Source organism: Aedes albopictus, chromosome 3 (genome assembly GCF_035046485.1).
Source record: "Aedes albopictus strain Foshan chromosome 3, AalbF5, whole genome shotgun sequence".
NCBI classification, from domain to species: Eukaryota; Metazoa; Arthropoda; class Insecta; order Diptera; family Culicidae; genus Aedes; species Aedes albopictus.
Window position 1 is genome coordinate 418533888 of NC_085138.1, and position 25253 is coordinate 418559140.

Sequence of the window (25253 nt, forward strand, 5' to 3'; positions counted from 1 at the left end):
GAGGTACTTCAAACATCGTGAATCATTTATCATATTCCGTCAACCCAATGGAAACCAGGGAACTGTGCTGCATCACCCTCACAGTAAATTAAGCACACATTACTGCTATCAAACGGCAATCTACGCACCAAAGTGAACCTCTTCCAAACAACCAATTATCAAAAACACTACGACAGCCACATCATTTTTAGTAGATTTAGTTCTCCAGCACTTATTCACTGGAGGCAGTGATGCCAGATATACAGATTTTTCTGTAATATACAGATTTTTGGCCTTCTATACAGACAAGATACAGAGTACAGAAAAATACGGTTTTTAAAATGTGATACAGATTTCTCCAGAAAGCATAAAATTTGTGGTTATCTATATCTATCTATATATATAAAAATGCAGTGCCATACGTGGGACCACGCATAACTTGCGAACGGATGGTCCGATTTGGGTCGTCCGAGTTTTGTTCTGTTAGTTTTCACCCAAGGAAGGTTTATGAGGCCAATAACTTGGAAAATTGAGAGTTTTTGAAAATCGATTTTTCTTACTTTTTGAACGGAGACTTGGCCTTGGCTTGGGACTTCAAGCGTCAAAAATCGTAGTAGGCAAGACAAAGTTTGCCGGGGTCAACTAGTTTTCAGTAAATTTATTGAAAACTTGATAAATTGCTGCTTAAACTTCAAAGAATTTATTGTAATTTGTACATTTTCACTCATATTAAAAAAAAAATAAATGCCAGGAAAAATTTAAAACCGCCAAAAAGTAGTACAGTTTTGTTCGTTTCCATTGAAGTCTAGTACTTTCGGTGTCTGCTATTCCCTTAAATACGGTGATACGGAAACATCTGTATTGATACAGATTTTTGATAAAATAATCTGGCATCTCTGACTGGAGGTTCGTGTTATTCGTGAGCAATAGTCTTATTGATTTCTTGTGCAGGTTCCAAAGAAGGACTTTCTTTCAAAGTAAACACACACACACACACACACGACTAATTTTATTACATTTTATTTAAAAACAGGAAACATACCATAAATTTCTCGGTTGCTGGATTCACCATCAATAATATTATCATATATAAAATAAATCATTCTTAAGGGCCTACAGTCTAAATTCGGTACAGGAAAAATACTCCTTTCTGGTTGCTTACAAAATACAGATGGAAAATGGTTATGTACAATAGGTTTTTTTTTTGTTTGCTTCTGTCTCACATGATAACATAAAAAAAAAAACTCTTTCAACAGTTAGTTGCTAAACTAAAAGTGTATCATTTTTCGTAGAGCTATTTTCGTGCGCGGAATTCAATCACTGTTTCGGAGTATCCTCCTCCGATTTGAGTATTGCGTACTTATCCGTCTGTGTGCAAATATGTGCGTTGTTGGGCGTGATCGATGTAACGGTCAACTATTTACAGGAAAAAAGAGGAAACTTGCCACAGGATATTTTTTTTACCGGTGCCGTTATAGTAGAAATTAACCCAAACCCGTCAGACAGGGAGGAAAGAATTCATGATTGATTGACGGGTTGGGCACCAACAACGCAATGTGCTGATGGTGGAAAATGGATCAGATTTCACTCCTAGTAGTGATGGGAGTGACAGTTGGGCGACGGGAAAATATTTTTGTTTGAATTGTTTCGGTGTTTAAGCAAGGAGGGTGATGGGCGGTATATGACGTTGATTGAAGCTTCTGTAATCCTAGGTGTAATATTTACATAAATTATCGTAACCTAACAATAAAATATTGTTTAGGAAGGGGGGAGTGGGGTAATTGCTGCCACACAGGCCGCTGTTGGGAGCAAAATGCTTCAAAGTTGGAATGATTTTTCAATTTTTCCGTCCTGGGAAAAGTTGAAAAATCAATCCACGCGGTTTAAAGCCAGCTCATTCGGTTTCAGTGGAGGTTCTTCTAAATCTACTTAACTGTGAGGACAAGGAATGGGAATTGGGATACGGGGATCAAATTATGCTATTCTTAGGAAACAAAGTCAAGAGCGAATCCACACTACTACTGTTTGCCAAAGTGTGTCGAAGACACACTTAATCTATCAAGTGCAGGGGGTCGATAGTTTAGATTTATGGCTCCTCTCTTGGCTTCTCCGTACAGTGCAGTGGAAATTTGAGGATGATTTCTTACAACACTTACGAAAGCTATTTCTGTGCGTGGGTGGAACGATGATGGGTTCGATGCCATAAAATTCTTCCGACTTCATAAAAGACCATGTACCCATCCGGGCCTTGTTCATAGATATGATAAAGAAAAAAAAACGGAAATTCTTGGTAAGGGTACGATGGAGCTGGTGGTGGTCCCTGTCGGTGATAATCGTACATCACGTAAATTTATGTCGATAAACAACACTTGGAGGCACTTCTGGCTGTAAGATGGAGAACTTTTGCCTTGGTTGGCCCGAGTTCGGAGGGTTGTTGAAATTATAGTTCGTTTTTATGGGCGGTGTTGAACGTTCATGGGCGGATGGGGGGGGGGGGGGAGGGGGGGTGGCATAGGGTTTCCGAAGCGTGATTGGAGGGTACCACCTTCGCGGTTCTAACTAGTAATTTTACCGGAGGCCTCAAAGCCGTTTGTGGTGCGTCGTCCGGTCAATGAACGAGTAGTGATTCCCTATGATTTCCACGTGCGAGAAGGGTCGTAAGTCATTGGTGCGTGAGCTAGCGGATGGTTGACGTACGAGGGGTTGCTGGATGATGGAAACGTATTGGCTAAATATTCAAAAAATTACAAATCCAGTCTTTAAAAAAAAAGGAAAAAAAGAGTTCAGGAGAAATCAATCAAGGAGATTTGAGAGGAATCTCTGCAAAAAAAAACTCTGAAGGAAACTCAGGCAAAAAACCGGAATAGATCTCTAAAAGAATCCCGTTATATGTTTAATGAAGAAATGTTGGAAGGAATTCTGGTAGGAATACAGGGAGAATGAATTTTGGTGAAATCCCTGAAAAATCTCCGGGGATATCCCTTTGAGAATACCCAAGAGAATTCCAGGAGAAATCCTAGGAATGAACTCTATGGGATTCATTTAATTCTATAGGGGAATTTACGAGACGGATCCTGATACGAATATTACGGCTATTCATGAGCAATATCAAGAAAACATTCAAGGGAATTTTACAGGAAAAAAATGAGATTTTTTTGCAATCATCCTGCAAAAATCTTCAAGTTCTTCAGCAAATCTTTGTATATCTCTTTATGGGATTTTTTTTTGGGAAATCTCTGGATGTTTTTCTGGATGATTTTCATCCAGCATTATTCCAACGTTTTTGATTGAATCTTAAAAATGGTTTCTGGAGGAATTTCAAAGAGAAAATTTTGGAAAAAAGGTTTGAGGAAAGCTTTGCAAATAACCTCACATTTGGAAAATGATTTCCGCTTGCATGGCATATTACTGGTCACCAAGAAATAAAGATATGTCGGAAGCAATTCTAAAAAAAATACGGGGAATTTTGGATATTTTGGCCAGGGTAAATATCAGGAAAAATCCTGAGAAACCCTACAGGGTTCTCAGGGGGAATTACGAGATGCATCCTGGTAGGAAAGCCACATAAATTCACCAAGAAATAATCGGAAGATTTTTTTAAGGAAAATTTTGAGATTTTTTTTAATCATTTGGTAAAAATATCTTGGAACATACCTACTGTAATCTTAATTTCTTGCATAAATCTCTCTCAATTTCATCAGCAAATTTTTGTGGAAATCTTTCAGAAAGTTTGCGGGAATATCACTGGATATTTTTCTGAATGATTTTCATCCAGAATTGTTCCATCGTTTAAGATTGAATTCAAAAAATATGTTTTCTGTTGGAATTTTTGAAAGAATTCTTGAGAAATGGTTTGAGGAAGTTACTCCGATTTGAAAAATGACTTTCGCTTGCATGACAAAGCATCCTGGTCGCCCAGAAATTCAGGCTTGTTTGACCTTTAATTTACAATGAATAACTGATATACAAAACTGTATATATGATGTATATATGATTTTTTTGTTTTGTTTTTTTTTCTAAATTGTCATTTTAACAATAGGTTGGTTCTTCATCTCCGCAAAAATATAAAAAAAAACATGCTGAAAACAATCATGGTTACCCCATTCTATTGGAAACTCAAAATAAATTACTGAAAAACTGCACTCAATCGTTACTTCGTGAAAGATAAAGGAAAAAACAAAAAAATCAGAAATAAATGCCAAGGAAACACTCTTGAAAAGTAAAATATAAAACATTAAAGGAACAGAAACGTTTGAAAAAAAACGTATCAAGAATCTTTGTGAGTCTAAGTAAATGGAAGAGATTCTTGAAAAGCCTAAAAAAGGATCTTAAAAAAATCATTGAATAATATATTCCAAAAAAAGACACAATTTTCTCAGGGATCCAGGAAAATCATCAGAAAATGTTGGAATAATTTTTTTTTTTTTGAGGAATTCCTGTAGGATCTGCGTTCACTCCTGAATAAATTTCAAACAAATCTAAATATAAAAAATCTAAAAGTAGCAAAAAAATCGTTAAAAGAATTTATAAATAAATTAAAAAGTTATAGTTCAGTATTCTTTAATGATCTCTGACGAAGAAGGTTAAGATGTCTCCTGGGAAAAGTATTTTGTAGAATCCCATAGAAAAATTCCAAGAAAATAATGCAGAGATGTTGGAAAATCGTGTTAAAATCTTTTGGAAACTATAGCAGACATCATTCATTATTCATTACATAAATTTCGGAAATCTTTCAGGTAAACGGCTCTTGTAGAAAGAATTCTAGGAGAATTTCCAACGCCAAAGTAGCATTTCGAGTAAAATAGTTTCATAGAGATCACTAGAACAAACATTAAACCAAAGGAGAAAGAAATTAGGTTTTCAAACTGTTCTAAGAACTTTCCCAAAGCTAATTGTTCTTTGAAAGAAATCATGAAGAAATCATTGGTTAAATTCCCTAAAGGAGTTTTTGAAAAATTGGTGAGAAATAGTAAAAAATAGTCCAAGAAGCATTCGTGAAGACCGGATAAATCTCAGAGGAAACTTCATGAAATGCTTTTCTGGAAAATCCTTTGTTATTCCGGAACTTAGCCTTGACTGACATTCGTAAGCCCTTACTAGGAATGCCAAAGAGTTTTATGGAGGCAACCCAGTAAAATTCCTGACACGGTCCTCTTGGAATGAATGTCTTCTAGAGGAATCTCAAAATATATTTAACCTTGAAGAAGAGATCGAGAAATCATCAGGAAAAGTGAAGGAAGAATCCGAAATAGTTTGTGGGGGAATTTTTACAGCAACCCCTGACCAAGTACTCAGAAGTTTGTAAAAAAAAGTCTTCCAACAACTTTCCGGAAAATCTTCTGAAAAACTTCTGATGATTTTCAGAAATTCCTTGAGATTTTTTTTTTGTTTATTTTTCACTGCAAATCTATTACATTTTTAGTCAAAGCAATGTTCAAAGAAGTTGAAAATGGACATTCTCAAATATGTGAATGAACATCTACAGATAATCATAAGGGAAGAAAACGGAATACGTTTGGCTAAATTAAAAAAAATCGCATTCTGAAGAAAACTTCTAATCCTGACGATAACTTTCGTGGGATGCTTTTCAGGAAGCTCTGGATGAACTCTTTAACTCTTTGAGGAAAATCCTACAGTGTCCTTTGATGGAGTTTCTGATAGTTCTGAAATTACATGTTTTGGAAAACTGTTTGGAGTATAATTTTATAAATTTTGACCTTTCTAGCATTAAAAAAAACATCTAAATAAATTTTGAAACATATGTTTTAGTTTTCTGCTAGATTTCTTAAAATCGGTGAATGTACCGTTGAATAAAACCTGATCAGGGGATCCTGATACAAGATCTGGTTGAATCAATGGAAGAATTTATGATAAAGAAGTATGTTAAAACGTCTCCATCACTCTGGTCTCTCTTCAAATGTCGATTAAAACGTCTCCAGATGAAATCTGTTTTGAAGCAAAATAAAGAAATGAATATTTGAGGCAACCAGTAATACCCAGTAAATTTATTTATTTTTTGGGAAATTCCTACAGGATTCGTTGCTTCTTACATTATGTTCTGCAGAGCTCACGGAACTCGTTAATAAACTCAAGAGTGTACACCTCTTGGTTTATTTCTTGATGAGTGTTGCAGTCAGTATTTGGGAAATATCTAGAAGAGTTCCAAAAAATCCGTAAGAGATACCCTGTAAGAGTTTTCAAAAGAAATTTTCTGAAAATGTGACAAGAAAAAAAATAAAAACATGGATATTCTGGAAAGCCCTACGTTATTCCTGACTAAAACTTTTGAGCTATAAGCTAAACTGTTACCGAGATTTTCGAGAAATATCAGTGAATTGATTACTCGCAAAGTCTCTAGAAAAAATCCCAAGTAATGTATGGAAACATTCGTAGAAGATGTTTGGTGGAAAACAAAACCAAATCTTGTACCAATTTCGAAACGAAAAGTTGTAAGCATCTCCGTAAGATTGGCTTAAGGAATTCTAATGAAATGATCAGATGAAGAAATCTTTCATTTTTTTTTTTGAAAATTTAGGCATTCTGAAATTTTTTATAAAAAGTGGATAAGACATCTCCAGAGAAAGTTCAAATGATGAACATCGAATTATTTTAAGAAATTATAACATATAGGAAACTTTGAGGGAGTTCCTGAAAAAATCCCAAAATCAAATTCGTAATAGGCAAGAAGACTTTTTGACGATTTTCTATTTCAAAATTTCTGTATTGGGTGGATGTTTTAAATAATTAAACCAGCGTCGTGTTGGAAACTCCCAAATTTACTCTTAATAAATACTTGCAGATCTTTGACAAAAAGAAGCTAGAAGAAGCTCTTGCGGGATGACTTCCATGATTGAAATTTCGAAAGTAATTCACCACCAGATACACGAATAACCCAGTGACAACTGAATTACAGCTTATTCAACCAACATTTTCAAAATCTACCTTAAGAGCGGATTATTCATCTGTTGTACAGCGATAATGATTGTTGGCAAGTTTTTGGAGAAATGTCTGGTGAAATTTATTAGGCAATCTCTCAACAAGCTCCTTGGACAATTTTCGAAAAATTTCGTGTAAAATTCCAAAGAAATCTATGAAGAAGTCTCTGGAGAAATTCCAGGAGTTATGTGTAAGAAAACTCTGGATGAAGTTCTGAAGGACTTTTTGTAGGAATTTCGAAAGCAATGTCCACAAAATTTCCTAAATGAATGTTTGGAGAATTTCCTAAAGAAATACCTGGAGAAATCTGTGGAGCAATCTCTGGAGTAATTCCGGTGGAAGCTTCTAAAGAAATTCCTGCAAGAATTTCTGAAGAAGTTTATTCAAATATTTCAGGAGAAATTCCCGAAGGAGTTTCTGGAAAAAAAACTGCAGAACCTCGGGAGAAACTTCTGAGGGAATATTTGTAAAAACTCATAGAAACAACTTGGATGAGTTTTATGTATTTTTTCTCAAACATTTTTTTTATTAATCTGGCATGCCAAAAAGTGAAGAAATTTCTGAAGAAGTTATGTGAAGAAATTTCTGAGAAGTTACCCTGGATTAATACCCTTTACCCTTCCACTAACATCCAAATTCCCGTGACGCCTAGGCCTGAAAGAATGTAGAGGTCTCTACGTACTTTCATAGGTGTCCAACTAATCTTCCTTTCCCTTCCCTCAGCTGTCGCAAGGACGTGGCCAGGACAGCACTCGACCGTTGGAGAATTGCATCAATCTTGTCTAAGAGTCAAAGACTAGTCCCAAATATTTGTGCTTTGGTAACGGACAGGAAGGATGCAACCCTCATAACAGCGATCCAGGGCTGTACCACCTACGAATTTGTGCGACTTGCTTAATGCTAATGCTAATGCTAAGTGATCCCTGGATGAATACCTGCTGGATAAATTCGTGACAGAATCACTGAAGACATTTATGAAGCAAGCTCTTGAATTACTATAGTAATTATCAGAGAATTTTCCAGGGGAATGTTAGGAGAGTTTCCTAAAACAACCGCTGGAGAAAGTCCAAATTAAAACTCTGGAGAATGTCATAGAAAGTCGCTGATGAAATTTCTGAACAAAATTTCCCTACGAGCCTACCAGACGTTTTTGAAGAAATCCCTGGTGAAATTTCCTGAGAAATCTCGAAAGAAATTCTTATCCAATCTCTAGAGAAGCTCATGGGGTAGTTTTCAAAAAAAAATCCTGGAACAGTTCCAAGAGAGGACTCTGCAGAAGTCTCTCAGGAGATAATTTTCAGATAACTCTGGAGGAATTTCTGAAGGACTTTTTGTAGAAATCTCGATGGCAATATCCACAGAATTTCCTAAACGAATGCTTGGAGAATTTCTTGAAGAAATCTTGGGAGAAATTCCAGAAGGAGTTTCTGAAGAAATTCTTGAAGAACTCCGAAAGAAATTTACTTAGATATTTCTGAAGAAACTCCTGAAGGAGAAATTTCTAGGGAAATTTCCTAGGGAATCTTTGAAAAAAAAAACTCACGCAGATATATTGCGTGAGTTTCAAACATTTTTTTCAAACAATTTCTAAATAAAATCCGACATGCCTTAAAATTATTGAATCTCTGGAGAAAATGTGTCACAGAATCACTGTATGAATTTCTCTTGCAATTTCTTTAAAAAAAAAGTCCAGAGGATATCTTTTGAGAAATGCTTGAATGAATCTAGAAAAAAAATCAATGGATGAATCCTTGGAAGAATCCTGAAGTAATCTAATATAAACAGCATGCTCTGGAGGAGTTCGTTACTGAATCATTGTAGAAGCTTTTGAAGCAATTTCTCAAAGAACTATAAACATTGGAGAAATGTCTTGGGGAATGATTGGTGAATTTCCTAAAAGATTCCCAGGAAAATCAGAAGCAAAATCTCTGGAGAAGTTCGTACAGAAGTTGCTGCAGAAATTCCTGAAAAAGTTCTCGGATAAACTTTCAAATGAAAATGCTTGGAACATTTTTGGAGACAGTCCTAGAGTAATTTGTGAAGAAATTCTTGAACCGATATCTGTAGAAATTCTTGAAATAATCTTTGAAAAAAAAATCTGAAAAATCTCTGACGAATTTCAGAGTTCAGTAATCTCTTAATAAAATTCTTAAGACAAATTCCAAATAAAATCTCTAGAGAATTTTATAATGGAAGCTCCGCAGCCATCTCTAGAGAAATTATCAGAATAATCTCTGAGGAAGTTCCTGGATATATCTTTGAAGAACGCTTCAAAGGAAACGCAGGGGATATTTGCGAATATACTCCTAAAAAAAATCCCTTTCCAATCTCTGGAAAAATTCGTAGAAAATCATCAGACGAACTTCTAGACCAGTTTCTGAAGAAATATCGGAAAGATTCTTTGGAGAGAATAGAGATAGCTCTGGACATATTCCTTGTGGCATATCACAACAAATTTCAAAAGTAATATCTGAAAAAATACTACATTCTTATGAACAAAAACTTTGGAGAAATTACTTGAGTAATCTGTACAGAACGTCCAAAAGAAATTTCCAATGCAATTCTTAAAAAAAATCTTTGTAGAAACTTCTGAAGACATCTGAATCTCTTGAATCAATGTCTAGATAAATATAGAAAACCGAGGTTTCAGTGAATATTCTGAAGATATTTTTGGAAAAAAGTCAGGAAAATTCTTTGGATAATAGAGACAATAATTGAGAAATTTCTAGAGGAATCTTAGGAAAAAGCCCTGAAGCAATATTTGAAAATTAAAAAAAAAGAAAAGTAAATTTTTGAGGATTTTCCGAAAGAATGTCTTGACAGCAATCTCAAGTAAAATTCTTACAAAATATTAGGAGAAGTTTCTCAAGAAACCAGAAAAAAAAAAACTATTTAAAAAGAAGTTATGGGAAAACATTATCGAAAGAAATTCCCAATAGAATATATTGAATTTTTTAAAAGAAATCTGTGGAGAAATTTCAAAAATAATATTAAAAAAATACTTCGATGCATCATTGGAAAAAAGCTGATGGAAAATCCTGGGAAACTATCGGATGAAACCCTGGAAAAAATCCTTAACCAATGACTGGAGAAATTGCTAGATGATTCTCTGGCTGAATTTCAAAAAGATTATCTGAAGATTTTTTGTAGGAATCTTGAGGTGAGTGAAAAAAATCCTAGGAGAATCTTTGGTAATTATTCTAGAGAAATCTCTGGTCTAACATCCAGAAAATTCTTTGGAAAATAGGGACATCTCTTGCCAAATATCTAGATGAATCTCAGGAGAAACTCCGGAAGGAAAAATAAGAAACTTCTAGAGGATTTTCTGAAAGATTGTCTTGAGAAATTGTTAAAATAATCACTAGATGAATGTCTACAGCAATCGCAGATGAAATTGTTACAAAAATGTTTGGAGATGTTTTTCAAAAAAAAAACAGACAAAAAACTATCAAGAAAAAAATTCTTTATCCAGAGAAATTCATAATAATTATTTTTTTTTTGAAAATTTTGTGAGAAATCTATAGAGATATTCCTTAAATAATCTCTGAAAAAATACTTTGTCGCAATCTCTGGGAAAAATCCAAAAGCAATTAGTGGAGAAATTGCTAGATAATTCTCTGGATGAACTTCAAAAGATTCTTTGGAGAATTTTTGGAGGAATCTTTGGGAAAATGAAGAAAATCCTAGGATTTGGTGATTCTAAAAAATGTCTGGTAAAACATCCAGAAGACTGTTTTGAAAATAGAGGCATCTCTAGATAAATTTCTAAACTAAACTCCGGATATAATATATGAAAATAAAATTGAAAAAAAATAACAACAGGAATCTCTAGAGGATTTTCTGAAAGAATGTCTTAAAAAAATCGTAAAACAATCTCTAAATGAATATCAACAGCAATCTCAGATGAAGTTCTTACAAAAATGTTTGGTTGCTCAAAAACCAGACAAAAAACTTTCAAGAAAGAATTTCTTAAAAAAAATCTTTAGAACTTTTCAATACAAATTTGTGAAATTGTTTTAAAAAATCTATAGAGAAATTTCTAAAATAATCTCAAGAAAAATGCTTCGTCACTATCCCTGAAAAAAAATCATTAAACAATGTCTAGAGCAATTGATAGATAATATTCTGGATTCTATGGAAAATATTTGGAGGAATATTTATGAAAATGAAGAAAATCCTAGGAAAACCTTGGGTGAATATTCTCAAGAAATGTCTGGTGAAGCATCCAAAAGAGTCTTAAATAAAAGAGGCATCTCTGCACAAATTTCTAGATGAATCTCAGAAGAAATTTCTGAAGCAGTTCATAAAAAATATCCATAATGTGAACAAATTACTGGAAAAACTTCATGAGCAACCTCCAATGAAGTGCATAACAAAAATCTATGAAGAAATTTCTGAAGAATCTTAAAGGGGAAGTTTCTAGGGAGAAACTCCAGAGTAAATATATGCAGAAATGGCTGAGGCAATCTCTAGTTAAATTCTCAATGGATTTTTTTAAGAATTCTCCAATAAAATCTGTACAGAAATTCACAATTGACCATCGACCAACCCCTCGTGTCATCCATCGTGCCAGCCATCCATCTTCCGAACGGGAACCCATAATTTGCCCATATCCCCCCTTCTGTATCCGAGAGAACCCGTCGACTTCTTCCCGAACAAAGAACCCGTCCGTCCGTTCCGATCCGATCGCCCCCGCGGCAAATCGTCCCACCCCCCATAGACGGGAAAGTAAACGAAATTGCCCACTTCCTTTGATTCCACTGTAGGAGGAGGAGGAGGGCACCACTCGCATCGCAGCACAAAGAGCCATAAACCTAATCGCCCGACCCCCCGCTTGAAGAAATTCCCCCCACACTCTCACCCCTTGGTTTGGAGAGGGGAACACCTAAAAACAATTGATTGCTATCACTTGCGAAGAGTTGAGCTAAAATTAATTATTAACACCGCTCCACCGCTGCTAGTGGGTGGGGAGATACGGAGATACAAGTGGCTTAGCCCACGTACGGGAAGGGAGCGTACGGCGCGGGGAAGTACCCGGGAAAAGCGGCTGCCGTCGGTTGCACCACCGGAACCGATTGCGTCACGTAGGTGGTCAGCTGCGTGGGGACCACGGTCGTCGAGTAGAGCGTCGTGTAGGCGGTCTTGGCTCCGAAGGTCAGCTTGAGGACTTTGCTGTTGGTTTCCGTCACGATGACGTTGGTGACGACCGGGGTGGACTGGACCGTGACCTGGGGTTGCTGCTGGAAGGGGTTCAGCTGGGGGATTGGGGGGATCGGAAGGGCTGGAAGGGTGGTGGTGACCACTTCGTAGTTCGTTTTGGTCAGGGTGCCGATCGGCCGGGAGATTGTGCTGAAGATGGTGTTCGCACCGTTGATGATCGGGAGGACGTGCGACTCGTAGACGGTTTCGAGGGAGACCACGGGTTTGGAGGAGGTGATGACGGAGGGGATTTGGGCGGCGGCAGCAGGGTTCAGTAACCGAAGGAGAGCGAGCTGTTGAAGTTGGTCTGGGGTGAGGGATGGAGTTGTCACCGGGGCTTCGGTCGTGACTTTGTTGGCTTCCTTGTGCGAAGAGATCTTCTTCTTGGGACGGATGTTCTCTGGGATGTTGGTCTTGTCGACTTCAGAAAGGTCAAATTCGGAGCCAATGCTGGACAGGTCCAAGTCGGAGGGTAGTCGCTGTCGTTTGGGATGGTCATCGTCTTCGTCGTTCTCATCACCGAATTCCAGTTCCAAGTGCAGTTCGGAACCGGCTTCGTCCAGACGGCTGTTAAACTCGTTCAAGGTCTTGGACGGCACGAATTGGTAGATCTCCATGGGCGGAAGCGTCTTGGTGGCAGTTACCAACCGAGTTACGTGGTAAGTCTGAATCAGAGTATAACTCGAAGTGTCAGTTCCATCGCGAATCACTGGCAGAATGTGGGTCTTCAGCATAACCTGTGTAGTACTGAAGGTCTCCGTCAGTGTTTCCAGTGGGGGAGTTTCCGTTTCACCCGACAGCGTAATTGGCGGAAGCGTGGCAATGCTCGAGTCCAGCAGGTTGCTTTCCTTATCAATGTGAGTGGTCGTCGCCAGGATGTTCTCCGTCAGAGGCTCCGTCAGCGAAGGCGTAATTGTGGCCGTCTCCTGCTCGAGAACTTTCTCGAATGTTGAAGTCACGGTGATGTAACGAGTGTTCTTCACGGTGCCAACCTAAAACATATCAAAATTCCATCATTATAATACCACTTGAATGTAATCCCCAGCCCTCGACCAAACCTGGAAAGTGTAGGGTGACTTGATGGTAGCAATCTCGTAATACGTATCCCTGAAGTCCACCGGAGTCGAGATCTCTACCTTGATCGTCTCGACCGGGTACCGTCGCTCAATCTGGTTGTCGTTCTCCGCGTCGTTCAGCACGTTTCCGTTGACCGATCCGGACTGGTCCAAATCCGCATCGGTGTCGACCTTCTCGGCGTGGTCCGGGTTTTGCGAGATGTCGTTGTACTGCACCGAGGTGTCCGAGATCGGGGCCGTCGTCAGGTTCTCCACGGCGTCGTTCGTCTTCTTGGCGCCGCCGCCGCCGCCGGGCTGCTTTCGGATATTGACCGTGGGTTTCGGTGGGCTCTTGTACTGCCAGCGGCCGGGCGAACGGTTCAGCTTGAACTTGTACAGACTGGTGCTGGTGGTTCCGGATTCCGCTTCCGGGGGCGTTGGCCGCAGGTTCGGCTTGAACGAACGGCGGTTGTCCTGTTGCTGGACTGCAGACGACGACTGGGCTGAGCTAGATATGGTAGAGCTTGGCTTGAAACTGTTACGAGAAGCTTTGTTACGCCTGTTTGCGTAGGCGGGAGCGGTGGTTGTTTCGCTAAAAACGGACACCGTCGCCAGTTCCACACTAGATGAGGAGAATCGGTTAAAGCGGGTGCTGCAAAAACAACGTTAGGTGGTGTGGGGTGTGGGGTGTGGAGTGTGGGTGGAGGGGGGAAAAGAAAAAAAACGAAAACATATGTACAGTCACCGTGAGTGTGTGTTGGTTTCGATTTGTGTTTGTGCTTTTTCTGTGTATTGGCGAGGTTTGTTGGCTTTGGATGGTCTTCGGGAACCCTGAATTTCAACCTCGACAACACTATTTACAAGCTAAGGCATGCGATTTGTCCTGGAGTGTTCCTGTTCTTGAATGAGGTGGGTATTGAAAGCTGATATCACTCAAACGTGCAAATTTTGAAAAAGGAATAGAAAACACGTTCATACTTACTCATTTGTACGGTAACTGTTTTGGTGTTGGTTGCTGAAAGTAAAGTGGTCAGTAGTGTTTGTCAGCAGTCTTTTGCTGGTTGATGTGATTCCTGTGGTTGAACTTGTGTTGTCAGATAGGAGTATGTTTCTTGTTTCGGCAGCTCGATAGACTTCAGAACGTCTTCTGTCTTTTCTTTGACATTTGGAAGTATCGTTTGAAAGATTAGCATAGATATTCACTGTTTAAAAGTGCATACATAAGATTGTGAATAAAAAGTTTCTTAGTCGAGGAGAGCTTCTGCATTTTGAAGTGCCAGGTGCAGAACAAAAGTGCATTTACAGTCCTTACCTTGTTCCAGCCTTATTTCGTATACCCCCGTTGGTTTGAACGACGCCTTATGGAAACCAACGGGGTTCATTTTTTAATTTAAACTTTTAGCTCACAGGGGTGAGCATCGAAAAGCACATTGATGGTAACCTTTTTTGCTGTTTTGTTTTGATTTTGCGTTCCGTTTCACCCCGTTTCATGAACAGAATGATGTTTAAACCATTTTGAGTATGAATCATGTGCAGATTTGGGGGGTCAAATTAAAAATTGTTCAAATTAGTTGAGGTCAAACCAACGGGAGTAGACGGTATTACCAATGACTTTGGCTCGAAATTCCTGTTAGTGTTTTACATGACTGATGTCAAAGTACAGATATTTTAAACGACGCTGTCATTCATCTGGAATCTCTTCCAGGATTTTAAAATTATAGGTGAATCTCTCAGTATTGAATTTTTTGAACGTATGGCTGTGATAAAGATCGAGTTTTCCCATAGAATGACAGCCTGTTTCAATGGGTGATGGTACACGCTCCAAGTAATTGGAAGCTCCGCTTCCCATGACAAATTAAAGCTCAGATTAAACTTGATCGGAACTTCCCAAAGAAGCTCCAATTACAAACCTAGTCCTTTAGAACTCCGCTGTTAGCCACTTCAGTAACATTTAGGCTGGATAAAATGTTTCTCGAAACTAGATTGTCATCTATAGGCAAGAGTTTGCATACTTGTACGTACAGTCAAGGAGGTTACTTAGCTCTGCCATGTACAACAATGTACAGGGGGTGGCCAAAATGTTTGGGATAGGCAACTTTTTTTCTCCCACAAAAAAATTCAACATGCTGTAACTTTTCATAGAGTGCATCAAAAAATCTCAAATTTTGACTGTTTATCAACCTGTTATATGTGCATGATTGGTACAAAATTGGGCTCGATTGAATAATTTTTCGCGAAGTTAGAACCGTTCGGGTAAAACACTATTTTTTAGATAACTCATTTTTGAGCTGTCATATCTCGGAAACCAGTGAACCGAATTGAATGAATTTTTTAACGTTTATGAACAATGTATTGATACTTAATACAACGTTATAAAATGTAATATTTTCTCACGACGAATTAAGTTATACCGGGTTGAAATTTTTACCCATATAGAGGAAAATAAGTCAAATTTACAATACCATACAAAAATTGCTAAATGTGTTCTTTCTTCAATCTAAATAGGCTCTGATATATCTGATTAGAGATAACTTGAGAACAGAAGTGGAAATTCTTTGGACATCAACACTAAAATTTGTAGACATTGACGTAAAAAAAATTACCTTTTTTCGAGAAAAATCCAAAAAGTGTCAATCCATGATATTTTTTTTCAACGTTCAAAAACTATCTATGTTTTAATAGTTTGTGAAGCATCTGTATATTGTTAGTGTACGTTCAAAATTTCATTCAATTCGGTTCACTGGTTTCCGAGATATGACAGCTCAAAAATGAGTTGTCTAAACAATAGTGTTTCACCCGAACGGTTATAACTTTGCGAAAGTTTAATCAATCGAGCACAAATTTGTACCAGTGATGCACATATAACAGGTTGATAAACAGTCCAAATTGGAGATTTTTTGATGCACTCTACGAAAAGTTATAGCATGTTGAATTTTTTTGTGAGAGAAAAAAAGTTGCCTATCCCAAACATTTTGGCCATCCCCTGTATATTCAACAGAAATGCGGTACGTCAGCAGGCTATCACGCAGTAGGATCTAGTTTAAATCTTCATAGCCCAACATAAAAAGTAGAATCACTCACCACTACTAATATTGATTATAGGAAAATGTGATAATGACGGTTACCGTAGCTATAGTAATATCGCCCAGGGTCGTTCAAAGGGAAAAACGAAGGGAAGTCTCAAGGAGATCTAAGGTGGGATGAGCGAATGGGTGGAATCCTGCTTCTTGGCGTAACGTCTTCATTGACACAAAGCCTGTTTCTCTGCTTAGTGTTCTGTGAGCACTTCTAAAGTTATTAACTGAGTGCTTCCTCTGCAAATGATCATTTTGCATGCATATATCGTGTTGCAAGCACAAAGATGTCCAAGACGGAAGTCAAGGAAATATCCATTACGATAAGATCCTGGACGGACCGGGAATCGAACCCGTCAGCCGTAGCATGGTCATGGTCAAGTTAAGTACACATGTCTTTAAACGGGCCCCCTACTTAAGGAAGGTCTCAGGGTAGATTTAAACATGTTCCGAAGGGATTGCAGAGGGTTTCAGGAACGTTTCTGTAAATTCCAGAGGGTTTAAGAACAGATTTCAAGATAGTACTTTAGAGCATTTCAGAAGGGTTCAGGGACATGTGTGAAACGATTGAAGAAGCTGCGGGCGTGTAACATTTTGGAGCCGCTGCTGTCGCAACCTTGCTGCCCTCAAACACGTTTGCTATGTGACTCCTATAATACCAAATGAAAAAGGGGTCTCAGAGGTGATCATGGGAGTTCCAGTGACGTTTCTATGGGTCTTAGGGAAGTCACAGGGACTTTCAGAGGTGCTTCAGTGGATCCTTAAGGGGTCTGGGGGATTTCAGTGGTATTTCAAAAGATGTCATGTGGGTTATAAAAGACGTGTAGAAGAGCTTTAGGGCATTTCGACGAGACTGGAGGTTTTAGTCATTTGAGTGAGTTAAGGAGGTTTTCAGGTGCAGCCCTGGGTTCTACATCCCAATGAACTGCGCCTTGAACCCCTTGAATTGCCCTTGAAAGGACATGCTAAAACCCTGGTTTGCTCCTGAAGCGAACGTAAAAGTTGCTGAAGCCATAAAAATAAATCCTAAAATCCTCTTAAATTCCTCTTACTTAAGCACCTCCCGAAACGCTTTTTAGAGCCCCCTCCTTTTAGGCTTTCCTGAATCTCGAAGAAACTTCCTCACCCAATAATCTTCAACCCCAGGAGCAAAATATATAATGTACACCACCCAAGTAACATAATTGCCACAGAAGAGTCACGGCGGCGCAGGTTTTTGTTGCGCAAAAGTCACTACGTCTTACTTCTAGTAAGTTAGTATTAATTTGTTAGAAGTTAGTCAACCTGACTTCTGGGCAACAAAAACCTGCGCTGCTGTTACTCTTCTGTGACAAGTGTGTTACTTGGGCAAATCCTCTTATATGCAGGTTATTTTCATGTGTATTTGATACACATACATATGTACCTATTTTTACACCCTTCACAAAAAGAGGAAGCGTTATTTAGTACCAGTAGTATACCTATGGAAATGTAATAAGGCTGTTACGTAACGCTGACATTGACATTTTTGAACCCCTCTCCTCTCCCTCCATAACGCTTTTTTTGTATGAAAATCCTACAATTTTTGTATGGACCGTAACGCTCGGCCATATTCCACCCCCCTCCCCCTAAAGCGTTACGTAATTTGTGGACGGCACCTAATGATGGTAACTATAGCCACACCGCCCTGGAGGCATTCAAGGGAAGAGCAAAAGAAGGCCTCTTCTTGAAGAGCTAAGGAAGGAAGCAGTGAATGAACAAGCTAGGAAGCCCTGAGGAGGAGTTGAGATGTAGCTATAGGGAGGATTTCGAATGGGTTCCGAGGGGTATTCGAGGTAATTTCAGAGGGTTTCAAACAAATTTCTGCCAGTTCCATGAGACTGACGTTCCAATTGGTTTCAGGGAAATTCAAAAGATTTTAGGGGAGTTTTAGGAGGCGTTTCAGGAATTTCATGAGGTTTCAGAGGGTCACAGCGGTGTTAAAAGGGTTTATAGAAGAGGTCTCGTCCCTGAAGGTTTCAACAGATTTCTGAGGGTTTTGAGGGTTTCAGTAGCATTCATATGACGCCCTCAGGGTCCTCAAGGGCCCTAAGGGTCGTTTAACCCTCTAATGGATACCTGGGGTCCATTGGACCCCAGAGCCATAATGAAGTGGTCACAAAAAAGTTTGGATTGACATATCGGTCGTATTTTTACAGTACCTTTAAACTACACCGCGATGAGTTATTTGGGAAAATACCGATAGTTTCATGGCGTAGTATGGAATGTTTTGGATTTCAAAGTTGAACCGGGCGATTTTGTACCCCTGGGGTCCATTGGACCCCACGGCACGAATGATTGTATCTTTTGATCGTGACTTGCTAGAATAATGCTGTCTTAGACAAAATTGTTCAATAGATCAAGGGCAATCTTATGATAAATAAATTGAATCGAAATTAGCTCAGTAGTGGCACTGTGTATTGAAATTACGGATTAAATGTTATATTTAGTTCGAATATCTTTATATTCCGAATGTATAGAATATTTGTGTCTTCGGAAAAAATGTTTAATACATCATGGATTATTTGGCAAGCTGCCGGTAACAAATACTTTTCCCCCCAGCATCCTAGATACCACGATCGACAAATGTCCTCAAAAAAGGAAACTTCTTTTAAGATGAATGTCTTGATACAATATATTTACATACTGTTAACAATACCAATACTTCCTATTTGGTGGATAATTTACTTTAGTATTGCCTCAACAGGTGGCGCAAATGTAGCTGCAAAGATCACATATAGATAAAACTTTTGACACGTATTCCAGAAATGTAATATACACTTGTTACATTAGAGAAAATATTCGAAGTTAATGTCTTCGGCGGAATGATTCATATGAATGTAAGTTTTCAATTTCAATAAAATTTGATTTGAAATTAATACAGGGAATCTTTCAATGATTCTCTAAAGGCTCCTCCAAGGCTTCATCTAGGAAATGCACTTGGAACTCATCCGCATTTTTTTCCAGAAATACCTCCCGGAATTCATTCAGAAATTTGTATCAGTAGTGCTCTCAGGATTCCTCCAAGAAATACCTTTCGGGCTTCCCCTAGAAATTCCTCCTGGGATTCCTTTAGGATTTTCTCCCGACATTTCCCCAGGAATTCCTACAGGAAATCCATCTGGGAATGCTCTAAGGATTCTTCCCGGGATTCTTCTAGGAATTTATCCCGGGATTCCTCCAATATATAAACTGTACATAACAATTGTATCACTCAACTATGTATCAGCAAGTCTGTCGATGCTATAGTGTCTTTATTTTTTAGCCCTATGCCAGCCAAAAACTTTGCCGTAGACACCATCTCTACAAATAATAAGTATTTCTTGTGTACAGCAGATATAAAATGTAAAAAATGCTTATTAGCGCCAGCGCCATGTCAAAGTTCCGAAGCAAATCCCGAACAACACAAACTTTCTAAGTAATCAGAATCCTGAGCTATATGAAATATAAAATTTGTATGCTCACTAGCGCCCCTTCACCAATCAAACAACTTTGCCGAAGACACCAACTCTTGCGATATATAAGATATTATTTAATGAATGATATGTCTGTTTGTCTGTGATGCCCCAAAATCATTAAAATAATACGTAACGTAAAATTTTACAATTTTGGAACTCCTCCCTTCCCCACATAATAACTTTTGAATGGTAAATTTTGTTTTTCTTTTTGAACAAAGCGTAACAAAGCGCAAGACTCCCTCGCTACCCCTAGCGTTACGTACCTAATATTTGAACGAACACTTTTGAGCTTCCAGACATATATGTCTACCCATTTACAGAAGTGCGATTTATCATTTTGTTATGTGCGTCTTGTCTGCTTGCTTTGGTACGTTACATCCTATTGATTAGGGGCGTTTTGGAATGCTCTCTAGCGCCAACTATCGGATATTTCCCAAACTAAATTGTTCATCACTAGATAGGCCTTTACTTACCGAACATCTTTGCTGAAAACATTAACCTTTTAAAAAGTAAGGATCACGAGATACGCGAGAATATATGTTGGGGTCCAATGGACCCCAGGGTCCCAAAACGGACCTTTTTTTATGGTATCCATTTGAGGGTTAATGAAACGACAGTGTTGTTTCAAGGGCATTGCATGGGTGTTTCAGGGGGTTTTCAGAAGTTTTTAAGGAGATCGGCGAGGTTTTCATGGATTCTCCAGTAGTCTTAAAGGCGTTTTAGTGGGGTTTCAGAGGCGCTTCAGGGTGTCTTTATTCATAACAGGGGAGTTGTAGGGGATCTCTGATGTATTTTAGGGAATTTTAGGAGGGTTTTCAGAGGCGTTTCAGGCGATCCCAGAGGGTCTCAGGGGGATTCTGAATATTTCAAAAGGGGAGTCATGGAATGATTGGGGTGGTTTCAGGGGACTGTACCCGGCTGAGAGTGTTTCAGGGAATTCCAAAAAGAATTATAGACCTCCTGAAACGGAGTCCAGAAAACTCCTTAAAACACTTAGGAAATGCTTCTTTTTGAGTGTAGAATTAGCTTAAGTTAAAACACATATGTATAAATGATGCTTCAAACCGTAAAACCTTCTGAAATGCTCCTGAAAATCTTCAAAATGCCCTGAAGGGTCCATGAAACTCTTAAAAGGCCTTTTCAAGGTAACTGACACTTGCTGGAAGTTTCCTGAAATACCCCTTAAATCACCCCTAAAACGCACCTTAAACTTTTCCGAAACCCATAAAAAAATGGCTTGAAACTACTCTGAAATACTCGAAATCCCCTTTATAGCTTCACTGAAACCCATCGGAACGCCCTGATAAGGCTCCTGCAACACCAAGCCTCCTTCTTCACTCCCCGAAACTACTTCCTTATTTATTGTCAAAACTTCAACCTAATGAAAAGTCCAGCTAAACATCTCTGAGGCCTCTGGAACCTCCCCTTTTTTGTGATCTCTGGGACTTAAGGACCGTCCATAAATGACGTTGCATTTTTTGACCGATGTTTTACTAGTAGCATATTTTCTCATACCTAATGCATGGTTCGTTACACAATCCCAGACCTAGAACCTGGATCGAGTTGCCCAACTGGGATGTAGTAGCAAACACAAAAAAAAAACACATTTCCAGCAGATAAGGAAGGACAATAAACAATTTATAGAACCTCCTCTTCCTGTGAACGGAATTTGTAATGTTCAATTCGTCGTGTATGTGCAGTGGTCTATATTATTTTTTTGTACACCCAGAAAAATTTCTACTCAGTCCCTGAGTTGGTCTTACTCAGAAATCGATAAGTTACATAGTTTCCGTTAAAAGTGGGACAGCTCATTGTCAATAAACAAGAAAAAAAAAGACTTATCGATTTCTGAGTAAGACCAACTCAGTATGAGTTGGTATTTTTCTAGGAGTAATATTACGTTAACGTGACACATTAATAGCGTATTGTAGCGTGGACCTGACAGTCTTGATCAACTGGCACGAATCAAGGTTTTCATGTTAAGAACGAACATGACATGTTGTTCCTTTGAATTCCACTAAGAATTTGCATCCTTTGACAGATAAGTATTTCGACCTCAACTGTCAGGTCGTCCTCAGTGTCTTGTACTTGACTCGACTTGTACAAGACACTGAAGACGACCTTACAGTTGAGGTCGAAATACGTATCTGTCAAAGGATGCAAATTCTTAGTGGAATTCAAAGGAACAGTACTTAACGCGATTTTCTTTTACTAACAGATATTCCCCTAACAAGCCCAGGTTAATCATCATGACATGTTGGTCGATGACGAAATCATCAGAAATTTCACTAATATGCGGGTGCCGCTTGAATCATACTGTCGGGCTAACCTGGCATATACAGAGTGTAGAGTTCATGCCCATGGACCCGAGCCATGTCAGACAATATACATCAACTCTGTCGGGTCCAGTACTTCTGAAGACTTGGAGGATTTAAAACTTGTAGTTAATTATGAACTTTATCAAGTGACCTGAGACCTTGGTTAACGGCCTGCTTCCACGGGGTATTCAGATATAAAAAAGCGTCAACTGACGAATGAGACAAGGGTAGAGGATCCCGTGCATATTTTGACAATTAGTGAGACACACGCTGGAGCTGGATTATTCTGGGAAGCTCAATCGAAATCAATTATCTAATTAAGTAGATGCTGGATTTCTCGGCTATGCAGTCTCCAAACTCCTTGGAACGACAACGGGTTTAATTCGTCCCTACGTTTCGGCAATGTTTATTGCCATCTTCAGGGGGAACTGGGGGATTTTATTGTAAATGTTAGCTCTTATTTTTAGTTTTTCGTCATTGTGTAAACTTACAATCATTTGGTTCGTTCTGTGTCTATAGTCTTTGCTAAGCGGAATGTCTGATTGGAATTTTTTGGTAGTCTGTACATGTGCTGAAGTTAAATTTAAATTAGTTCGTGTGGTATAATAATTGTTCTACAAACTTACGTTGGGTTTTTTGAAAATTAATTTCACTTATTTTGTCGGCACTGTACTGGAGTATTCAATTAGGCAGTTTTTAGATTTGATTGTTGGTGTGGTTTGTGTCTTGGCTAATCCTGATCCTCGCGTTGTGAAACTAGGTAGCCCTACGCCAAGAGCTTCCACTTTCACGTTCTTCATCGCGGATGAGCTCTTGTTCTCATCAAACTTACAGCGTAGTGTTACTTTAGTTACACTCATTGCACAATTATGGGTCACTCAAGGAACAATCATTTCATAATATGAATCGTTTTTCATACAAATATAACACCTTCATTATTTTTCATTTATATTCTCTTCATTGAAACTCCTTTTATTTGTTTTATATATAAATCTGCTTGTAAAATTAACTTTAGGCGGTGAAAATTACTGAAATGTTGGTGAATAATCAAAACCACAATTATGGGTCAAAATTGACTGTGTAACAATTATGGGTCAATTTGTTGCCTATTATGGGTCACTCAAGAGGAATCGGCTGAACAATAATGTTTTGTCTATTTTTTCAATGAATGGTCACTTATTCTAGACAGATCAACTATAGCAGAATCTAAAACTGGTCTCAAACCTCTTAACGAAGCGTGTTTTCACGATTTGGAATCAATTTCTCAAAATTGGGACAAAATCTCCAACACAACCACCGATAAACGCCTAAAAGTATGCAATGCCCATGTACGCAGAACTCTCAATATTATGCTGCACAAAAAGTGACCCATAATTGTGTGATTTTCGGTGTTCCTTGGCACAATAATGAGCCACTTAAATTTCGCCTGAAATAAGCTTTAATTAGCAGTTACATGAATTTCTACATTTAGAACGTAAATTATACCTTTGTTCTGGTGACGATACCATTTCGCACTTGAAAATCACTAAAGCTCGCCTTTACAGAGCTTACGAAAGCAGCGCATGCACTTTGTGATGTTCACAATCGAAGTGTTACTTTGACAGATGGTTTTACTCCGAACAAAAAATTACTGAAAATATGTATGTTTTGACGAATAAGCTCGTGTGCGATACGTATAGTGACACAAAACAAATCAACTCATGAACGAAAAATGATAATGGCTAACAAAAGCTTGCAATTAATTAGTATTTATCTATTAAAGTGGAAAGTGACTAATAATTGTGTGTGACCCATAATTGTGCAATGAGTGTCCTTATTGTAGGTCAGATATTCTTGGCCTGTGAGCCACCCATGCCTTGCATGGACAAATAAATGATAGAACGATCATCGTGTCTTCTTAGAATCATGGAGTTTCATGGATTATCAGGATCATTTCGGAAGGTCATAGAATTTCAAGGAATTTTCTCATGCATGTCGTGCGGTCTCAAGGGGGGTTTCAGATGTGTTTCACGGGCTTAATGGGATTTTTGTGAGATTTCAAGGGCCTCAAGGGTATTTCATGGGGGTTTGAGCAAGCCTTAGAGGATTTCAAGAGGTTTCAGAGATATAAGGAAGGTTTCAGGGTTGTTCCTTGGGCTTTTGAGGGAGTTATAGAGATGTTTCTGAGACATGTTTGGGGATTTAGGTGTTATCAAAAGCGCTTCAGGGGTCCCAGGGAGTTGCATAAGATGTGCGGACTATTACAAGGACGTTCCTGTTGTCTCAGGAGGTTTTCAAATGCATGGCACAGGGTCTCTCGAAGTTTCAGGGGGTGTTCAGAAGTTTTTCGGGGGTCCTTGAGAATTACAGGGACATTGAAAACGATTTCAGAGGCCTTTCAGGGTCGTTTCAGAGGGCTCAGGAGATCAAAATGATTTCAGAGGAGAGGGGTTTCACATATTTCGTGGGGTCTCATGGAGGTTTTTTGGGTGTGCTTTAAGGGTTTTCATGGAGTTTTTTTTATGGGGCCTCAAGGGCATTTTTTTTGCGAGCCTCTGAGGCTTTAAAGAGGTCACTGGGGTGTAAGGGAGGTTTCAGGGGCGTTTAATTATATTTGTCGTAGTTTGATGCAAACCAGAAATAAAATAGTGCATGTGTAACGTTTTATTTCATTTCTGTTATATGATAACTAACATGGGGACAAGTGCACTTGTAGTGTCCATTTTTAGCATGAGTAACAACTAGGAAGCTTAAGGTCACCAATGCTCATGTGACCTGAAACTTACTACTCCGTGATTGACCAGAGCTAGCGAAATGGAACACAGTACCAATGGATGAGGCTAGGGATCAGCACACCATCCTCAATGTAACTTTCCGAGATTTCAAACATTAATGAGTCAATAAATACGCCGGCCACGTCCTTACCGGGGCGAATAGAAGGAATGTTGGTTCGACAACCGTAGTTCTTCATCCATAGGACGTGTTCACACCCTGCCACACCTTACTCTTCCTAAGATTGTTACTACAAATACCACATCGTTTGTGATAATGGCAATCGGAAGAAGTTGGTAGAGGTATAATCTATTGCTAGAAGGGTATGTAGGATGTAGGATCACTAACATCGAAGAAGACTACAAGTATTAGATAAAATATGAGTATTTACTGATTACATTTGCTACCACGAAAATGCTTAATTTATGTCCATGTCTCCTCAGTGAGTAAAATGCAATTTAGGGA

The 25253-nt window shown here is 38.6% G+C and overlaps 1 protein-coding gene across 4 annotated transcripts in view; it reads right to left on the minus strand.

Annotated features, from left to right (window-relative positions):
- Positions 1–983: 983 nt before the first annotated feature.
- LOC109403341 (cell surface glycoprotein 1) overlaps positions 984–25253 on the minus strand; it is a 168622-nt gene continuing 144352 nt past the window's right edge. For 2 of the 4 annotated variants that reach the window (XM_029875711.2, XM_029875710.2), the window contains 2 exons: positions 13173–13821; positions 984–13106 (listed from right to left, as the gene is read on the minus strand). In XM_029875711.2, coding sequence (XP_029731571.1) covers positions 11907–13106; positions 13173–13821 — 1849 coding nt within the window. In that variant the 3' untranslated portion in view covers positions 984–11906. The remainder of the gene's footprint in view (positions 13107–13172; positions 13822–25253) is intronic. The other 2 variants (XM_062856335.1, XM_062856334.1) reach the window with 2 other exon arrangements.